The following is a 21828-nucleotide window of genomic DNA, read 5'->3' as shown; positions in this document are numbered from 1 at the left end:
TGGGAATTTCACTGTATCTTATCCCTAGAAGGCTGCTAAAGTATTCCTAACCTAAAAGGTTATATACATCAACGTATATTGTCCAGCATAACCAGAATCTCTGATCTGAGTCATTTTCTAGATCATACAGGATTCCTAGGGAGAAAGGAACAAAATAGTCTGTAGCCCTCAAGCATAACACCATATTTGTTTCTCTTAGAACAAAAATTTAAATTTCAAGAAACAGAGCAGTGGCTCTTCCTGGGACTACTGAGTGGCAAATAAACCAGCTTTAATACATAGTGGGGAAGAAGCTTCATATATTGGATTGAAAGCAACTACATATACTTCCAGGGATTATAATCACATGTCTTCAGCTTCTTCAAAAAAGTGCAAGTGGTAATTATGATGGTGATCTACAATATTTTAAAATATCTTTGAGATTTTTTTAAAAACAGAAAACAAATGAAATTGCAATAGATGCAGCAAGAAAAACAAAAAAGGTCAGTATCATGCAACACAAAAGATGCAATATAATCAGTAAAAATATTAGTAAAACGAAACTATACATTAAGTGAAGAAACGATAAGAAGAGAAGGAAAGAAAGAGATATTGCTGCAAGAAGAGAAGAGGTATCAGAGTAAATATAACTACTGTTTTAGTAAGACAGGGCAGGAATTGTCCCCACATACAATCTCATTGCTATGTTCCTTGTAATCTATACATTATTCTTTCATGTGAATCTTTTTAATATAAAAACATTATATTTTGCAGCCATAATTTTTATATTTGTTTACACTGACACTATGGCCCAGATCCTTAGCTGTGGCAGGGTTCAGGTCAGCATTGCTTATGCAGGAAAAAAATTGCCTTAAGCCATCTTTGTACTCTCCCAATTCTAAGGCATGCCAGCAGCTGCTTCAGTCCCCTGTGCAACTTGGACCAGCCTCAATGTTGCTTTATGGTCCTGCCTACATTCGAGAAATTTGCACCAATGTGTCGACACCAATACAGATGGTAATGTAGACACAGTGCACTGGTGTAAAATGAGTCTTGCACCAATGCCCCTTAACCTGATAATAACTTAGAGCAGTGTTTCTCAAAGCCGATCTGCCACTTGTTCAGGGAAAGTCCCTGGCGGTCTGAGCCGGTTTGTTTACCTGCTACGTCCGCAGATTCGGCCAGGGCTGTGGCTCTCACTGGCTGCAGTTCACCGCTCCAGGCCAATGGGGGCTGCGTGAAGCAGCGCAGGCAGAGGGATGTGCTGGCCGCCCTTCCCACAGCCCCCATTGGCCTGGAGTGGCGAACCGCGGCTAGTGGGAGCCACGATTGGCCAAATCTGCAGATGTAGCAGGTAAACTAACTGACCTGGATCACCAGGGGCTTTCCCTGAACAAGTGGAGGCATGACTTTGAGAAGCACTGACTTAGAGCAGCCTCAGGGCTGCTCTGAAGCCCCGTCCATATTAGAAAAATGTGCACCAGTGTTACTGTAGTTGTGAAAAATTCTCTAATGTAGGGATTTACACCTGTGGAATCCCTTAAGGATCCATATTATACCCGCCTCTCTTCAATATCTATACGAGACCACTCAGAGAGAGAGTGAGACACAATGGCTCAGATACCACAAATATGCCAATGACAGTTAACTACATCTCTCACTCTCAACTGATGGAACCACCACCACTGCTTCCAAAATGTCAGGATGCTGATAAGAAATCTCTTCTTGGATGAAGAGCAGCTGGTTCAAGCTGAACCCAGGCAAGACTGTGAAGCGAAGTCGGTTCCAAAAAGGAAATACTTTGAAGAACTAGATGAGACGTTGTTTCCACCTTCCATTGAAGGCATTCAATCCCATTTATTGAAGTGGTACAAAACTTTGGGGTCTTGTTTGATGCTCCACTAAGTTTGGATGACCAGGTACCATGAATATTTAAAAATGGCACAGTGATCCATGCATTGGTCACCTCTAGGATGTATTATTTTAATTCACTGTATCTAAAGCTGAAAGTGAAGACAATGACCAGGCTCCAAATGGTGCAGAATGTGACGGCCTACCTTCTCTATGATTTAGACCTTTGTAAGAACATCAGACCTGTGCTCAAGTCCTTCCACTGGCTCCTACTTGGCTTCTGATGCCAGTTTAAAGCTTTAGTACTAATCTTCAAAGCAATTAATGGATCAAACCTTAGCTACATCAGAGGCTGAATTTCAACCTATGAACCACCAAGACAGCTGTGCTTCTTTGGGACAGTGCAACTCATAAAGCCAAGGGCAAAGCGTGTGAGAGCAGGAGACAAAGCCTTCTTGGTAATAGTGATCTGGGTATGAATTAAGCTTCCAGAGTTCAGCTGAATCCAGAGTCTGTCTGTCTCTGTAGGAAATGCTGCAAACCCTTTCTCTTCCAAAAGGTCTTTCCACCATAAAAATGTCATAGCACTGGTGTTGAGCTATGAATCAGACTTTCATGGGGCCCTATAGCTTACCCATGAACCAAACTCCCATGATTCTCTGGGAGTCATGCTAAGAAGAGAAAATGCTAGCTTGCTAAGAATTAGCAGAAAGATATAGACTTTACAAGAATTGTTAAGTAAGGAATATTATTTTTAGCAATGTCCTTACAAAAACGTAACAGATGATTACATTAGCTCAATTTGATGGACTTACTGAAAAGATACAAGTAAATAACAGATGTCTGACTGTGTAATTAGAAATGTATCCAAAAATGTGCTAAAAATATCATGTGTCTGTATGTGAAAAAGAAGAAAAACTGAGGATGAAACTGTAATCAGCTCCTCTTGAAGATTATTTAAGTCTCAGCTAAACACAGAACCAGACAGGAGTGCAAGCTCACTTTCCCCAGTTACAAGGAATGGGTTCTCGCAGACTGTGGTGATGTATATCTCTTTCTCTTATGTGCTGCCTAATTAACAAAACACTTAATAAAGCAAATCAAGCTGACTCTCTCCTGAGGTCTCTTTAATTACTAAATAAATTTAAATCTTACTAAAACCCTCGGAGGTAACACTAGCACCCCTTTGCCCAAAAAAACCCAAAACCTGCCAATGAAAAAACGAAACAAAACAAAAAAGAGGGTGGGTGGGGTGTACAAAAGAAATGAATAAAGTCTAAAAAAAAGGAAAAACCCTATCCCAAGCAGATTTTTACCCAAAAAGGGAGGATGCCAGAGGATCCATGAAGTCTGATAAGAACTTTGCTATTTCTGTCAATTTTACATGGAAGGCGCTTAGATATTGTGACAGTTGGCAGTAGTATAAAACCCTAAAAGAGAGAGGTCCTATTTATTCTAGCTTGTAATGATTTCTTAGGGGCAATGGGGACCATGGGAGCACAGTGCACTCCAGCCATGCCCTCTTCCATCCCCAACACACTTCCAACATGCCCCATGCCAAGAAAAAAGGACTACACAAGGTCCAAAGTGCTGAAGAATCATATTCCTGGAATTACTTAGACACATCACTCTCCCTCAGATGAATATTAAAGCCACAAAAGAGAGGGGCAAAACATCTTAGAACATAAGAACTACCATACTGAGTCAGACCAATGGTCCATCTACCCCAGTTTCCTGTCTCCAACAGTGGCCCGTACCAGAACTTCAGGGGGAGTGTACAGAACAGGGCAGTCAGAGTGAGCCATCCCTGTTGTCCTTGCACAGCTTCTGGAAGACAGAGGTTTAGGGTTGCCCCAAGCATGAGGTTGCACACCTGACCGTCTTGCCTAATAGCCATGGATGGACTATCCTCCATGATGTTTAAAATGTTTAACTTGATGTCTTAATTTTAAATTCATTTACTGTAAAAATTTATGAACCAATAATAACCATATAATCCTAAAGCCAATTCAAAGCCCAATGAACTCAAAGGGAGTCTTTCCATTCAATTCTATTTCTGTTCTATATAGGTTTTCATATTGCCCTCCTCACCATAGTTTTGTAGTTCATTGACTTCTGTGGCCTTTGCATCAGATCCTAAGACCTCATTCAATTTAGCTGCCCAGAGAAATGCTGCAATCTCTAGCTGTAAGATACATTTATAACTATAATTGTCAAATTTTGAACTAAATCTGCTCTTTAAAGGAACTAGAAGGTTATTCCCCACTGCCACAAAATAATGGCTTGTATCATGAGCCCTACCTATTATAATGTATTTAAATAAATTAATTCAATTTCATTCTTTTGATTCAGAGCTATTGTAACAATTCTGTCAGCTTGAAAGAATGCCGTTGGGCTTAATATGTGGCTTGATTCTCTGTTATTTAATGGAACATCTGACTAAATAAAACGAGAAGAGAAATTATTTTTAATGCATTATAGTGAGTTTATCCATGATGCAAATGTTAAAACCCATAATCCTCTGATTGAAGCAATGTGCAGCTTTGTTACTGACAGCTTCGGGATTCTTCAGTGCCTGAGGTCATCACTTTTCATATTCATTTCAATTTTTTTAAAATTAGTGAATGATATGAAAAAAATCCGTCTTTAAAAAGTTGGCAGTATCTAATTATCATGTGTATATAAAAAATAGCATAATTATCATGTGTACTTTGAAATCATGTGTCAGTCTGATTCTCCTCTCACTGTTGCTGGTGGAATTCAGAAACAATTCCACTAAAGGCCAGGGAATTACATCAGTGGAAAACTGGTGTACATGAGAGAATTTATAATGATTAATAACAGCCTCTTACAGGCTATTGTGCCTCCTGGGGATCACAGGTGGTGCTCAATTTGCAAAGAGGCCACACCCCTTTGGGAGTTGCCATGATGACGATATCTGACTCCTCAGGGTAAAATTCCGCTCTCATTTACCCTGGTGTGAATCACACCACATTCCATCCTGGCCATGCCCTCTGTGCTAGGAGTGCTAAGAGGGATGGGATGGGATAGAATTGGTTACATTGGCTGTTCATCAGTCAAGAACTCCCTCATGCCAGGGAAATCCTCAATTGCCCATTTAAGATATCACAAAGGAATTTACGCATGAACTAGGATCTGGCCAGAATGTGCACAAAAGAAGTGTAAGCCAAAGGGACTGTTAGTGTGTGTCTAGTATGAAAATCCATGAACTGAAAAGTGTAATCTAATGCTTTCTGATGGGGGCTGGGGAGGACTCTTTTATCTTACACCTTCTGTTAGTTGATGTTCCTTTCTGACCCCTCAGAATGCTGTGTTCTGTCAGCACTGTTGTTCGGTACTGGCATTGTTTGGCTGATAAGTTTGAGAAGGCAGCTGTCAGTGGTGTTGAGCTGAACACCATTCTTCTTTGAGATCTTGAATGGGTTGATGACATTATCTTGTTGGCTCGGGTTGGTGAACTGCTGCAGCTGATGGCTGATATGGTCCAGGATGAAGCTGTACACGTTGTTCTGGTTATTAATCTGGATAAAACTAAGTCCCTGGTTATTATCAAGCAGCCTCTAGCTCCAGATTACTACCAGCTCATTATTAACCTGTCTGAATGGGACATCAAGCAGGTGGCAGCTGTCAAATATTTGGGCAGTGTCATGGACAGTGCTGGAGGAAGCTTGAAAGTTGTGGACACATATACCAGTGGCTGCTGCCTTATTTTGGGCACATCATGGCCTCTGTTGGGTCATTGTGACATCAAATTTGTTACGAAGCTGCAGATCTATAGAACCATGGTTATACCAACTCTGTTGAATGGAAGTGAAACAAGGGTGCTGAGGAAGGCTGAAGAACACTGGATTGACATTTTTTGATTCTTGTAATCTTTATCTGCTCAATATCAACTGGCAGACCAAAATCAGAAATGAGGATACTCAAAACCGACCCCAGCAGCTGCCTCCATCAGCACTGGTTCAATTTCAGCAGCTTTATTGGTATGGACATATTTTTAGAATGGAAGACCAATGAATTCTGAAGTTGTGTTCCAAGGAATTCTACTGCACAACCATCCGTCACATGGATGTCCGTCCAAGGCTTTGGTGGTGTGACAAAATTGCCAGTGATAGACATAAATTGAATATACAGCCAGAGCACTTTAAGCAACTTGCCAGAGATCTGTCTAGGTGGTGCTCCATTTGCAAAGAGGTCACATCCCTTTGGGATTTGCCATGATGATGATCTGACCTCTCAGAGTAAAATTCCCCTCTCATTTACCCTGGTGTGTGTCTCCACTAACAGCGCTAGCAACAGTGGAATTACTTTGATTTTATACTTGGGTTACCGAGGCCTAGATCTTGCAATCCTAGGGAAGTGCCAGTGTCACAGAGTTCTAGGGAACAGAAACCCCATGAGGTGCTCCAAGTGGCAGTTTCCCTGAATCATGCTATTGGAGTGCATGATTTACTTTTCTGCAGAAGAGGCAGTGGTTTAAACCCCGCCAAACTCTGCGGAACTGTCTTCTCTGTTGGCTTTCCGAACATGTTTGAGAGCCCATCTGCCCTGTCCTTGTCTCTCCTCCTTCTGTCCCCAGACCACCTGTTCCCAACCAGGAACTCCAGACCACAAGATGAAAGGTGGGGTAGGGGCAGGGGTGGTGCCATGGAGGTCGATGACACACAATTCTGCCGTCATGGGAAAAGTGAGGATTCGTGCAGAGGAATTCCCTGTGGGGGCAATAATGTTTAGACAATCTGACCCCGAGATGTTTCCATAGAAGTTGTTCCCACTTACAAGCAGGTTTGGATTTTGCCTAATGTACAGTAGTGCCTGGATACCTAACCTGTTCATTTAAAAAAAAAAAAGGTGAAAGAAAAAAATTACCTTTTCCCAACCAGCTGGAGCATGTTGTTCTTCACTGATCTCCCTTGTGAATTTCTCAACTTCTTCTGACAGATATATGTTTTTCCAGCGACGATGCATACCTGTTGATAGTGGGGAGGAGGGGGCCACAATTTAAAGGTTCTGGTGGTATGCAGTGGAGTTCATGGCAAGGCATATAAACTCTGGCAGAAATCTGGTGGGGGACATGTGACCCAGAGTACCTTCCCCCTCCCCCATGTGTCGCCTCTGGTTTCTTCTGAATTCATATAAAGCTTTCTGAAGACGAGGGGGAGCTATTTGCCTAAACACTCCCTGCTGCTCTAACCCCTACTAAGAATCAATGGTTTGCTGAACTGCTGAAAAGTCAAAGGTCTCTGTGAGCTCAATGACTCAGTGTAACACAGTGGGCACTCACCGCTGCAGCGCCTCCTGCTGGTCAGTCCGGGAATTAGCTCAGTCCAGCCTCGGAGCACCTCCTCCTGGCCCGTTTCTCCCTACCGGTACCTGCTTCCTCATCTCCACCACCTCTGTACTTCAGGCACTTCAGACCCCCTTATCTTGGGGTGCTGCCCCACAGCAACACCCCCACACTCTGAGTCTCCTCTGCCAGGGGAACCCCCCACCCCCTATGCCCACCTTGCCTCAGTGGCTACTGCCAGTCGTCATCTAGCCCCCTTTGTCTGGGGCAAACTGCAGTCTGTAATGACCACTCATCATTAGCAAGGGAGTTGGATCTGCTGCCTTTCTAGCCCCAGCTGTCTCTCTGCAGCCCCCGTACCTCCTTAGGCCTTTCTGTCAGGCCTGAGCTCCACAGCTCAGCTTGCCGCTTCCCCAGCATTGCTCTGTCAAAGGTACCCTGTCTCTCTCAGGCAGCTAGGTCCTTCTCACTCCAGGGCTGGAGTGAGACTCTCATGGCTCCTTACTCCCAGCCCTCTTATCAGGGCCAGCTGTGACCTATCATAACTGCCCAGCTACACTCAGGTACTTCCGTCTTTCTAGTAGATGTCAAGGAACAGGCTTCTGTGAGGTTACTGGCTCAACATCTCTAGCTTGCTGGGTTTGCACGAAAGCCCGGGTGTCCGCGACTTCTCTGGATCAGCACCTCTAGCTTACTGGGATGATGTCAAGGCCCAAGCCTTTGTGAGATTGCTTAGATCAGCCCCTCTAGCTTGCTCAGTTGTCCAGGCAACAGGCTTTGTGAGCTCACTTCAGTAACTCAGCACCTGCAGCTAGCATCTCTGGTGTGAAGGGACAGAGTGGCATGAATCAGCCCCGCTAACTTGCTGGGATGATGTCAAGGTACAGCCCTCAGCAAGGTCTCTAGCTCAGCATCAGTTAGAAGTAATGGAGGAGGAGAAAGACCTTGGAGTCCTGGTAGACCGCAGGATGACTATGAGTCGACAATGTGACGTGGCGGTGAAAAAAGCCAATGCGGTCTTGGGATGCATTAGGCATGGTATATCTAGTAGGGATAAGGAGGTGCTGCTTCCATTGTACAAGGCACTGGTGAGACCTCATTTGGAGTACTGTGTGCAGTTCTGGTCTCCGATGTTTAAAAAAGATGAACTCAAACTTGAACGGGTACAGAGAAGGGCCACTAGGATGATCAGAGGAATGGAAAACCTGTCGTATGAAAGGAGGCTCGAGGAGCTCGGGTTGTTTAGCCTAACCAAACGAAGGCTGAGGGGGGATATGATTGCTCTCTTTAAATACATTAGAGGAATAAATACCAGGGAGGGAGAGGAATTATTTCAGTTCAGTACTAATGTGGACACGAGAACGAATGGATATAAACTGGCCGTGGGGAAGTTTAGGCTTGAAATTAGACGAAGGTTTCTGACCGTCAGAGGGGTGAAATATTGGAACAGCCTTCCAAGGGAAACGGTGGGGGCGAAGGACCTGTCTGGTTTTAAGATTAAGCTAGATAAGTTTATGGAGGGAATGGTTTAATGGGATAACATGATTTTAGTCAAATGAACAGTGTGCCATCGCTGGTGAATAGTATCAATGGCAAATGAGGGTCTGGCTGGAGAATCTTGCCTGCATGCTCGGGGTTCTACTGATCGCCATATTTGGGGTCCGGAAGGAATTTTCCTCCAGGGTAGATTGGCAGAGGCCCTGGAGGTTTTTTGCCTTCCTCCGCAGCATGGGGCAGGGGTCACTAGCTGGAAGATTCTCTGCTACTTGAAGTCTCTAAACCACAGGATTTGGGGACTTCAACAGCAGAGTCAAGGGAAAGGGTTGGGACGGCTTTGTGGCCTGCATCATGCGGGAGGTCAGACTAGATGATCATAATGGTCCCTTCTGACCGTAAAGTCTATGAGTCTATGAGACTATCTTTATTGAGCTGGGCTAAACTCAAGCTTCCTGCAAAAAGAACAGGAGTACTTGTGGCACCTTAGAGACTAACCAATTTATTAGAGCATAAGCTTTCGTGGACTACAGCCCACTTCTTCCAGCATATCTAGTTTCCTGAGCTGATGTCAAATCTCAGATCATTGTTAGTTCTCAATTAGGTTACTGGCTCAGCAACACTGGTGTACTGGGCTGATGTCAAAGCACAGGACTTTATGAACTCACTAGCTCAGCACTTCTAGCTTGCAGATTTGATACCAAGAGATAAGCCACTATGGGGTCACTGGCTCAGCAACTCTAATTTTCTGAGTTGATTTCAAGGCACAGATTTCTGTGGGGTTTAGCACCTGTAGCTTCATGAGCAGAAGCCCAGGCACCAGCTTTGTGAGGGCACTGATTCAGCACTTCACTCTTGCTGGCCTTATGTGTAGCTCCATACTTCATACAACTTTAGCATGTGGTTTGATGTCAAGACATCAGCCTCTGAGAGTTACTGGTTAACAGATGTAGCTTGATGGGCTGATGTCAAGGTTACTGATTCAGCATATCTACTTTTCTAGACTTATTGGAGGTCATTGTAACATTGCATCAACCTTCAGGCTTATGTGAAGGGCCAGATTTCTGTCAGGTCTCTGGTAAGCACCTTTACCATGCGGGGATGATGTCAGGAAGCTTACTTCTGTGATGTCTCTTGTTCAGAACTGTTAACTCACTGGGCTGAAGCCAAGACACAGGCCTTTATGAAGTGTCAAATCATCAGTCACTCTGGATCGACATACTCTGAGTGATTAGTGCTGATCGGGGATCTTCAAATGAATTTTTTCCATCAGAAAATACAGATTCCTCAAAACTAAAACATTTTATGGGAATGTATCAGTTTAGACAAATCTTTAATTGGGAAAGGTGTCTCAGGTCTGGGATGAACTTTCTGGTCAAAACAAGATATGAACCTCCCAGAATAGCCAGTAGGTGAGTGGTTAGGGCATTAAGCGTGGAGGTGGGAGACCCAGGGTCAAGTCCCTTCTGATTCAGAAATGCTGATTCAGAGAAGGGACTTGAATCTCACAACCCAAGTGAGTGACCTAGCCACCTGTCTAGTCCATATTCTGTGTATTTTTTGCAAAAAAACTTTGAAAGGTCTTGTTTTGCTCCCCATTTCACAATGACAGGAAGGGATAGATGTTTGATAAATTGCAAGGAGAGTTGTTTGAAAATTGACCCATTATAACCTTGTGCTTGTCTTGAATTCTACCCCATAGCTGCTGCCAAGTTTTTGCCTTTATAAAAACCAGCAGTGCATTGAGAAATGGAGAATGGTTTATGCTGAAAAATTACCTTTCTTGGAAAAGAAAGTGCAATCTAATGTTACCTATTGTGCTTTAGAAACTCTCTGCATGGGAATATTGACAAAAGGGGTTGTCTTTAATTGTTGGACCTATCAATCCAGTAACTTCCTTGCTAAAGACAAAGGTTTCTTAAACTTCAGGATCACTTCAGGCAGAATTGTAGAGATGTTTCATACAGATATGTATATTGCTTAACTGTACCTTGTCACAAGGTACGTCATTCAGTGTAGACTTAAATTTATCTTCATTCAGCACAAACCAGATATTACGTGCTGTTTATTACCTGTAGTAACTGAATAATGGGGCTAAAATTCCATTAGGTTGACTGATAAAATATGAGAGCACTTATAGTTAAATAACATTAAAAAGGATAAGGAAAAATAATCTCATATTTCAGGGCATAAAGCAAGTGCTAACTGATGGGGATTAGGAAAAAATTCCCTATGGCAGGTTATGACATAACTGTCTATTATGGTGTTTCTTTTATCTTCACCAAGTGAAATTAATAGGCAGCAGGTTTAAAACAAACAAAAGGAAGTATTTTCCCCCCACAACGGACAGTCAACCTGTGGTACTCCTTGCCAGAGGATGTTGTGAAGACCAAGACTATAACAGGGTTCAAAAAAGAACTAGATACGTTCATGGTGGATAGGTCCATCCATGGCTATTAGCCAGGATGGTGCAGGGATGATTTAGTTGGGGTTAGTCCTGCTTTGAGCAGGGGGTTGGATTAGATGAACTCCTGAGGTCTCTTCCAACCCTAATCTTCTATGGTGTCCCTAGCCTCTGTTTGCTAGAAGCTGGGAATGAGCAACAGGGGATGGATCACTTGATGATTACCTGTTCTGTTCATTCCCTCTGGGGCACCTCGCACTGGCCACTGTCGGAAGACAGGATACTGGGCTTGATGGACCTTTGGTCTGACCCAGTATGGCTGTTCTTGTGTTCCTCTGAAGCATTGGTATTGGCCACTATTATAGAGGCTGCATATGGACTAGATGGACCTCTGAACCGTTCTGGTCTGGTAATTCCTGTGTTCTTATGGCTTGAGCTGGGGCTGTCAGGGTGCCTGCCATGGTGCCTGCCATGGAGCCAGAAACCTGGTGCCAGGAGACCAGGTCAGAGGTGGTCTGGCCTAGTGGTCAGAGCAGGAGTGAGCTCTAGTGATCAGAGCCAGATATAAGAACCGGAGTCAGAACCTGCATGCCAGAGCCAAGGGTCAAGACAGTCAGAACCAGGGCTGAGTGTGAAAACTGTAGTCAGAGTCCAGACGCCAGAGCCAAGGATTGAGACAGAGCTAGTAATTGGAGTCAAGGGTCAGAACCGGAGTCAGGAGCAGGGCTGGTTCAGAAGCAGGAGCAAGGCTGGACAGGACTGGAACAAGGCCAGGTACCGGGCAGGGTCTAGGCCAGAGCAGGTCTGGGTGAAGATTGGGGTCTAGGCTGGAGCACAGCTTGGAGTATGGCAAACACAGGTAAGCAGAGGGTCCATGGGTGTGCGCATTGAGTAGTCAGCATGCTACTGCTGTTGTGTGGCGTAAAGAACCAGCCTGCTGGCTTCCTCAGCCAGCCAGGCAGAGCGGTGCATCAGGCAGCCTAGCTGACCCCTAAGGCTGTCAGGAGACTGAGGACGCACAGCTGCAGGGCCTTACTTCTGACATCTGACAGCCCTGGGAGACCTGTCTTAAGCTCTGGCTCACAGAATTCCAGACTCTTTGCTCTGTGGCAGAAAATCTGGGAGCCCCAGATCCCAAGCTCTGAGGCTTCCAGCTTAGCCATGGCTCCTAGGTGCCTGACTCCTCACCAGTCGACTTTTTTGTTAAGAACTGGAACTAATTTTTTCCACAACTTCAGAATTTCCCATGAATGGAAATTCCAGCTTTCAACCAGCTCTTTTTTTGCACACATCCAGTTAAAATGTCCTGGGCTGAATGTCATTCATAACAGTGTAAATCAGGAGTAACTCTATGGAAGTCATTGTGGTTATGCTGGTGTGAGATCGGAATCAGGTGCTCGGTATACAAGATTAGTTGTCATGCTAATTTAGCTGTTAAGCATTTTGTGGGAATCCACTGCTTCTCACATGTCTGAGTGCACATTTTATAATCTGATACGAGTTTTCTGTGTAATTCACATATCAAATGGGTCTTTGTTTATTGGCTTTTGTTTACCATTGCACTTATGTATATTTACTAAAGCAAGTAAAAAGGGGGAAATTAGGTTTTATTTTATACAAATGGCTATGTCTGCAAGAAAGAGGAGAATAATATGAAAGAAAATAAGTGAATGAATCTATAAATGTTGTATTTGAATGATTTGGGGGATGGTTAATATTATAGGTAAACATCTGCCCCCAGTGGTTATAAATAAGAGCTACAGTCAAGAATTGGTATGAGGAGAGTGTGTGAAAGAGAGGGTAGGAAGCAGAACAAAATAAAGCTATGTTTGGGTGCCAAAGCTTTTTCTAGTACAGAGTTTCATGTTCAGTGATGTGCTAAGTATAAAAAAATAGTGCCAGATTCTGTTCTCAGTTACACCAGTGTAAATCTGGATTAATTCAATTGCAATGGAGTTACTCTTGATATGTAATTGTGTAAATGAGTGCAGAATCTGACCTGTAGTATCCAAAACTCAGTTCTTGTACCTGTGAATGTCTTTTCTTCGGAGTTCTTAAGAAGATAGAGCTGATGCTGCTCTTGTTTACTTCCTGATCTCTCTACCCAATTTATTACAGAAGCCTCAGAATCTCTGCCCACCTGGTTTCTGCTCCAGAGCCCCTCTGACATATGATCACATCCTTACTATGGCTGGATTAAGCACTAGATTCAATAGGCCCTGAGTGTAAGGCCCCTGACTCTGGGATTATGTGATATACAAGATGATGGCACAGTGTTGCAATTTTAGATTTTTTTAAAGCCACTTATGTTGTCAGGAGAAAGCTAGATTTTGTGTTTTTGCCCTTGCTAAAAATAGACACCATCTTCAGTTATCTATAGAACTGAAGCCAGCAGCTGCCCTCAACTAAGATGATTTCCCTTTGCCTACAGCATTGCAGCTGGAATTGCCCTTAGTGAAGATGGCCCTTGGCTCTTATTTCTATTAGGACTGAAGCCAGGCAGCTCTCAACTAAGATAGGAGCCACCTGAGACAGTGAGGAGACAATGGAATGTGGAGAGAGAGGGGGTGTTTGTTTAGAGTAGGTGGAGGTAGAGAAACTTTGGGGGTCAGGGAGGGAGAATGTGAGGGTGAGAAGAGAATGCAGAGGGAGCATTGGGACTTTGGGAAGCAAGAAAACTGGAGGAGCAGAGAAGGAGAATATGGGGGTAAATAGAAATAGGGATTCTGTGGGAAAGGAGCAGGGTTGGGAGAAGGCAGTCAGAGCAGGATGGGGCAGGGAGACCCATGACAGAGCAGGAGACTAAAATAGGGGATGGGGCAAAGAAGGGGAGATATGGGTAGGAAACTGAGAGCGGAGGAGTTGAGTGGGGAAGGGAGGGAAGGGGTATGGAGAGTGATTGAATGTAATGTCCCCTCCCCTAGCGGGTAGAAGAGGATAATTGGAGGACCTCTCTGAGCAGCCCAGCAGGTGGGAGAGGCCTGCATATCTGTGTGTGCATTTCAAATTGAAATTTCAACCTGAAATAATTACACACAATTAGGACTGAACCTTTCCCCTAAAAGCTAAAAAAATGAGGTGACAGACAAAAAAACAACCACCACCAAAATTCATTGATTATATTTAAAAATCTCATGGTTTTTAAATTAGTCTCATGGTTTCTTGGTGGGGTTGAACGCATGGTTTTTGAACTCCTAGGGTTGGCAGTACAGGCAATAGTGCTACAGTAGAAGCAGACTGCTGGCTGCAGGAGAGGCTGCCAGCCAGGCCCTCCTCTCCATTGTATAAATGGCTCATCTAGACCTATCCTGGTAAGTATCTGTGGGTGCCCACTACTGTAAGTCTCAGTGTTCAGCCAGGCCAAGGCTTGCTACCTCCCTTGCTGGCCACAAGTCTCAGGGTTTGGGAAGGCCTCAGACCAAGGAGAAGAGGGGTCCTACACCACTGCTGCCTTTGCTACACCTCTTTGTGTGGACAGGTGGGGATCCTTCTTCTCCCCAGCTCGCTGCTGCTATTCCCATCCCTACTGCCCTCCTCAGTAACCATCATTCCAAGTAGAGGATTCTTTGTGAATGACCTCTGTCTATTACCCCTAAGCAGGGGGTAAGGGAACCAGATATTTTACTGTTCCTAGGCCAGGATTGCCTTAATTCAGGCCAGGAATACCTGATATGTTTTACGGTGGTGCCGGAGGCTCCTGCCAAAAACAGCTACTGGCGTCCTCTGCCCACTCCTTATAGCTGAGGAGACACCAGTAGTGTCTCCTGTGCACCCTTTGTGGGAGAAGCATTGGCCACAAGGGGTGACCTGCCTCATAACTTCACACCAGCTTCTCTCTTATCACCCTCAGAAATTGAGTGACTCAAGTGGATGCTTAGGCCAGAGGAGCTTAGGCCTGTTCTGTTGCCATTCTGCATACATGGTGAGAGAAATCTGGGACCAGGATATAAACCTGACCTCATCCAAACCCCTGAGCAATGCTGTCCTGGGTCTCTTAAAGAGAAGGATTCTGCAGAGGGACTGAGCCTTTGGCCATCTTTCCCCCTCCATCATACTGCCTCTAAAATAGGGAAATGGACTTTGCCCTGAGTCCAGACTGTTGCACACCCAAGCGTTAAAGAATTAGCCAGGCACCCCAAAATAATGAGGTTGGCTTAAAAATCATGAGATTAAAAAAAATGCATGTTGGATTCTTTTTATTTTTCCTCAGGTACTGAGCCTTTAGGGGACACCTGCTTCATATTTTCAAGGTTTTCTCTCTAACTATGAGGGCTGGAAATTTTATTTATTTTTTAGTGAAAACTTAACCATTGGACTCCATTGGCTAGGATGTTAAGAAAAACACTTAAAACTGTAGTGCATTAAAAAATAAAAATAAAAGTCACGAGAGGTGGCAAAACTACCACAAAATACCTAATAGGTCATCTAATGCCAGTTCTTTGGAAGAGAGGACCAGTCTGTTGTTGTGGTATTTAATGACTTGCTCTGGTGCCATCTTGTGGTGCTTTAAAAAACGGTAAATTAATTTGAAGGTTAATGTGTTCATGCTTCTTTGATGTGTGTTCTGTAGTGAGTTATCCAGAAGTTGTTGCTGGCTAGTAAACTCTGAATAGACTAATGAAATTTTAGCTGACACAGGGCTGCTGGGCCTTACATTTTACATACTTTACATGGTTTTAAAGAGGAAATAATGATGATCAAACATTATTTGGTTACATCTTAGATTTCTGGGTGAAAACTACAAAAAATTTGTCAGTCACTCAAACTATAATCAAACAGTATGCTTTAGAGGAGTCTTAGCTACAAAAGTTCAGGAGGGAGGTGGGGAGGGTTCTGTCTCCAGGGAGATTTCTCCAAACTAGGCTGAAATTAAAGACTCCTCTCCAGCTGGAATAATTTCTTTCTTCAATGAACAGTTTTCAGACCTGATGTCTTCGTATTCTGAGGATCATTTTATGTGACATAAGTTACTGATAGCTGATAAGTTGTGCCAAATTCTGTCCTTGTCCCCAGTGTTACTTGTGCTGGGCACAGTCAGAATCAAGGGTTAATCAAAGGCAGAATTTGGCCTACTGACTTGTTAAACTATAACAACAATATAACACTCTTGAGTAATTCTTTCCTTTTTCTAAATACAGTAACTCCTCACTTAATGCTGTGGTTATGCTCCTGAAAAATGCGACTTTAAGCGAAACAATGATAAGCGAATCAAATTTCCCCATAAGAATTAACGTAAATGAGGAGGACGGAGTTAGATTCCAGGGATTATTTTTTCGCCAGACAAAAGACATTATATACATATACAGTATAAGTTTTAAGCAATTTAATACTGTACTCAGCAATGATGATTGTGAAGCTTGGTTGAGGTGGTGGAGTCAGAAGGTGGAAGAGGGTTGATTGTCCCGCTGCTCCTCCTGCTGTTCTTGCTGAACTTTCCCAACTCAAAAAAACACATCTAGAGATTGATGTTTTGCTTTCCTTTTTTTTTTTCTTGGTAAATTTCTTTATGCCAATTTGGTGCAGCTTGACTCACAGCTGTGACCGGGTAAGTGAATAGCCTCTGGCCCCAGAGCTCTGTTGAGGGTGTGGGCCAACAACACCCCGACTCCTAGGCCTGCAGAGTCCTACCCATGCAAGCTCTGCAGGTTTGGGCTCGACAAGGGAGCCAGGCTGAGCAAGGCCCAAGGCCCCACCCCGACCCACCTCTTCTCACCCTCTCCCCCAAGCATGCTGCATCCTCACTCCCAGCCTCCCTGCACTCCACGAAACAATTGATTGCAGCGGGCAGGAGGCACGGAGCAGGAGTGGGGAGGTGCTGATCCACGGAGCCTGCCATCGGGTGGGAGGCGGTGAAGGGTGTTATAACTGAACATTGCACAACTTTAAATGAGCATGTTCTCTAATAGAACAGCGACAAAACAACATTAACCTGGATGATTTTAAGTGAGGGAATTACTGTAAAACAGAATTCAGGTGCATAAACTGTAAGCCTGGTGCCTTCTAGTGTCACGTCAGGTGTATTACACATTCTCTGCACAAGAGAGTTACTGTGACCTGCACAATAAGCTGAGATGCATCAAGAGATCATTTGCAAATTCACTCATGTTTCCACTTTATTTTTGGCTGAATTTTGCATTTAATACCTGTCTATTTGTCAATGTCCGTAAGTTGTGAGAGCCTCAGAACAGGGATCATCCCTCCTTGAATGTGAGGGAAGCACCTAATACGTTGTAGGCACTATCATAAATAAATAGGAGATAGCAAGAATGTAGAATTTGGTGTAACTGAAGGCGAGTAGGCTCCATTAGCTGTCAATGTCACAGCTACAGGAGGGATAGTGCTGCAAGGCAGTGAATTTGTGGCAAGTCTTGACCATTATGGACACAATCCATATCAGTGCATTATCAACAGAATGATTGAAAGAACTACCAGCGTGACAAGGAGAGGAATAAAAGATGAGAGAGTTCATAGGAGGGAGCCATTCCAGAGACTGGAGTAGGGGTGATCCTGAAGGGTGAGGATCTCAGTAAGAGGGAAGATGTCCAGCAAGGCATTGGAAAATGGGAATCACAATAAAGTCTCAGACAATGGATGCAGTGGCCTCACAGCTGAGTCAATGTAATAAGGATGGATGAATGAACTTCCCAGCAAAGCCAAAGAGGAACCCAATGTCAATCCTTAGCTACTCTTCCCAAAGGATTTTTGGTTGAGAGGCTAAGGACAAAGGACGCAAGCATTGTTCATCGCACCTAGTCAGTAGTCACAGTAAGGAGTGTACCTGAGAATTTAGAGTCAAGGAGTGGTACAGAACAAGTAGAAAAGGGGGAGTTTGCTAAGGCAGTTGGGAGTCTCTATTAATGGCCTAATTGGCACAAATCTCTCAAGGACTGGAGCAAGTCCTGCTCTGCCAGCGAGCCATGTGAAGTTGCTGGTGGCATACTCTGAATACACACTGTTTTCAAGTAATGAGAGAAGTTATGTTGCTGAGATTCAGGCTTTGGATAGAGAAAAGATTGAGGGTCATATGGCAGCCCTGTGGCATAAAGTTGGGCTGGTGGATTGAGCTTCCGCTCCTGAGGAGGGTTAGTGTAACTAACCTACTTGTCCATTACTAGGTATCCTACCTTCCCTCCCCCAGAATGAGCTGGAGGAGAAGCATCACAGGTTATTCTTGGAGGAACAGAGACCCAGCATCTAGCCTGTAGATCAGGGGCCGGCAACCTTTCAGAAGTGCTGCGCTGAGTCTTCATTTATTCCATCTAATTTAAGGTTTCGCGTGCCAGTAATACATTGTAACATTTTTAGAAGGTCTCTTTCTATAAGTCTATAATATATAACTAAACTATTGTTGTTTGTAAAGTAAAAAGGATTTTAAAATGTTTAAGAAGCTTCATTTAAAATTAAATTAAAATGCAGAGCCCCCCAGACCAGTGGCCAGGACCCGGGCAGCATGAGTGCCACTGAAAATCAGCTTGTGTGCCACCTTCGGCACGCGTGCCATAGGTTGCCTACCCCTGCTGTAGATAACTCTGTGTTACCCAGAGCAAGCAGGAAAAGGGAGTGTCACAGTTCAGAGCAACAGCACCCGTATTTCCCTTTTGTGGTCCACTATGGGCACCCACTATTCCCAGCCATCATCTCTCTTGGGCAGAGACCTGTGTCTTTCTCCCCTTAGCTGAGGTTTTTCCAGGCTACACAGTTTCCTGCTCACACTGTGAATTTCCCAGAAAGACAGACTGCATAAGCAGACCTGCTTTGCCTATGTTCTGAGGCTATAAATGTCTAATTACCCACAGTTAAGTTACCACACTGATATTTCTAAGCAAGCAAATATAGTGTAGTGTCAGAATAAGATCCATTAAATTTACAAAGGTGGCAAGGTCAGTTTGTTGGAGTTTTAGATATGGTACATTAGGCCTTAAAGTCTGAGAACAGGTGGGTGGCATTTACACAATTTCCATTCTGCCAATCCTAATAAAGAATCTTCTGTTACTTACAAAAAGTGTGTGCGTTTATTGCACCAAAGGCTAGAGTCTCTACACAAAGCACACTTCTAAATCTCGAATAAGGACGGGGTGCCACTCCACGCAGTGACATCCTGAACTGGGGCTGATTAGAAAACTCTGCGGTAGATGGGGAAGCAAATATTATGTAGGGCAAACAAACTGCTTGTGAAGGATTCAGCAAAATGAAAAAAGCAGAGGACACAAAAGTTGCAAAATGCTAAAAGTTTATTAATCATCATAACTTTTTTTCCTCTTAAGAAACAAACAAAACCCAAAACAAAATAGAAAAAGAAAACATCCCACAACCAGATACCCACTGATGCTAGAAAATGGGGGCAACATTAATTGTGGAGGAAATGGTCCAATACACTTATTTTTCCCAGAAACAAAATAAATAGCAATAGTACAACATTTAAAAAAAATCTCAGCTTCCTAGGAAAGAATTTATATTACTATTATTATTACTTTTGTTTACAAAAATCCTTCATATACCCCTTTTGGCAAAAATATATTTCTTCTGTAAACAGTTAACCAAAAACAAATACAAGAATCCAAATTTTCATACATTTACTATGCTGATGATCTCATGTAAACATAGGATATTCTGCAGCAACCTTGTATGATAGGCTTTCTTTCTTTCTTCCTTTCTTTTCTACAACACCACAACCCCCCCCCCAGTATCTTTAAAGTTTGAAGTTTGAGAAGATGCAGTTTCTACAACCTAAACTCTCTTTAATGCTAAAACAACAAACAAGCAAACAAACAAAAAGGTAGGAAGGTGAGCGCGATAGTCTGTGTTTTTCCTGGACTTGAATTGTTGACACTGCCTAATTGAACTGGAATCAGGGGATTTTAAAAGTTGTCTAATTCAGTGCAATGATTAGTCAGTGTCAGGTGGGTGTGTAATGACCGTGACTAGTGAAAAATTATTAATGACCCAGTGATGTTTGTTCTATGCTTGGCCTTGGGCAGTCAGTATCAGAATCACCACAGGGAAAATTTCAAGACAAAAAGAGACTACGATTTACATCAAGGACTTTAGTTAGAGTATAGTTCCACTCACCCCACCCTCTTGAAAGAAAAGCTGTCAGTCCTATAGTACAGCACCGCCGAGAAAAAACAAACCTCAAGATTTCCTAATCCTGCACCTCTCAAGTTAAAAGAAGACACTCAAAGCAATGAGACCCATTGATAAGGGAAGCTGAAATAATTAGGAAACAGAAATTTCTAGCGTGTATACAGGAATTTCATCCGTATGTCCAAGATTCTAGCTGCTTTGGATACTTGTTTATTATTAGGAAAAAAAAGTGAAAAGATTTATTTCAGTCTATATTCTACTCTTCCTGGTTTTGGTTCATTTTTCTGGTTCTGCTCCTGGTTCTAGGACTGCCCTTGTTGCTGCTGGATCTGTTCCTGTTGCTGCTGTTCTTGCTCCTGCTGCTGTGCTGGAGTGGTGGGAGGGGCTTGGGGGATGCACTCCGTGCCTGCACAATCGCACTGCTCCACATGGGTGTATGAGTAATCAGTGGTGCTTCCATCAGGGCAGCTCAGGGTCACCTGTCTTTTGCTGGTCTTGATCTCCTGACAACACTTGCACTTGTGTTGCATCACATTCGCCTCAAGGGAATAGCTGATTGGCCACAAAACAAAGCCAACAAGAAAGAAAGATTTAGAAATACTGCAGCAAAAACCAACAATAAAATACACCCCCATTGCTAGATATCACCAAATATGGTGCCTCTTTGTTGGAAGCAATCGGTTTGACATTATTACTGTGACAATACTGTGGTGAAATATAATTTCAGTGGGACTATTTGTGGAAGAAGTTAGTGCTGCATGTAAGAGTGGCAGAATCTTATGCCCAAATAAATCTATTAGTCTTTAAGGTGCCACCAGACTCCTTGTTCTTTTTGTAGATACAGACTAACACGGCTACCCCCTGATACATTAATACTGTGCATTATCAACCAAAAATCTCAAAGTACTTTACAAAGGTGGCTAAATATTATGTACATTATACAGATGGAGAAACTGAGGTACAGAGGGGCTAAATGACTTAGCCAAGGTCATACATCATCAGTGCACAAATGATGTCCAGGATGAGACTAGCAACCTCATTTTTAAATGGGCAAGAGATCAAGTTAGGATGTCAGAGGTTAAAGGCATTTGTTGCTATACCACCGAGCTTCCATCTTAAGGTAATTAACATCTTGTAACATAGCAGATATCAGAAATTCAAGTCAACACAGTAGAAACAAACACCTGCTTGTTAGGTGGAAATGCATAATTTGCTCCCTGCCACCAATATAATGAATGAATGCCAAGAGGACACAGGGACAATCATATACAAGGAGAGTGAGTAATGAGCTTGTAGCCACTTACATTGAAGAAGTATCACAGTTGCCTTCGCAGTATGTTAGTTCAACAGGCACAGAAGAGTTGCAGTCATTTTGACTGATGACAGTGGTAGTACTACGCAGACTACAAGCTGGAGTGATAAAGGGAAAATAATTGAAAATATGTTTGTTTACCGTATGCAATTATTGATAGAAAACAGAGAGGTGGAGCTGCCATCATGTGTTCACCTGTTTTAATTACATATGGCGAAACGGTGGCTCTTGCTGCTTCTGTTTTCAAGGAGGGAAAAAGGCTCCTGCTCCCTTAAGCACTGGTGCACGGCCCAGACTGAATTTTGCCACGGGCACCTCTTAAATGTATGGCCAGCTACCATGATTGGTGTGTCACTCTATCCTTCGAAGAGAACATGTCCAGCTATGCTGGAGAGT

At 43.4% G+C, this 21828-nt stretch overlaps 1 protein-coding gene and 1 long non-coding RNA gene across 2 annotated transcripts in view; one reads left to right on the top strand and one right to left on the bottom strand.

The window, feature by feature from the left end:
• The window catches only part of LOC135982982 (uncharacterized), a 92793-nt gene that overhangs the window by 7315 nt on the left and 63650 nt on the right, over nt 1–21828 (top strand). The gene's annotated exons all lie outside the window — the stretch shown is intronic.
• Nucleotides 19250–21828, bottom strand: part of MUC5AC (mucin 5AC, oligomeric mucus/gel-forming) — a 56729-nt gene continuing 54150 nt past the window's right edge. Inside the window, exons 48-49 of the mRNA XM_065592020.1 lie at nt 21425–21530; nt 19250–20672 (exon numbers count right to left, since the gene is read on the bottom strand). Coding sequence (XP_065448092.1) covers nt 20423–20672; nt 21425–21530 — 356 coding nt within the window. The 3' untranslated portion in view covers nt 19250–20422. The remainder of the gene's footprint in view (nt 20673–21424; nt 21531–21828) is intronic.

This window comes from Chrysemys picta, chromosome 4 (genome assembly GCF_011386835.1).
Source record: "Chrysemys picta bellii isolate R12L10 chromosome 4, ASM1138683v2, whole genome shotgun sequence".
Taxonomy (NCBI): Eukaryota; Metazoa; Chordata; order Testudines; family Emydidae; genus Chrysemys; species Chrysemys picta.
The sequence above is the reverse complement of the archived record's forward strand: the minus strand, read 5'-3'. Positions and strand labels throughout refer to the sequence as shown.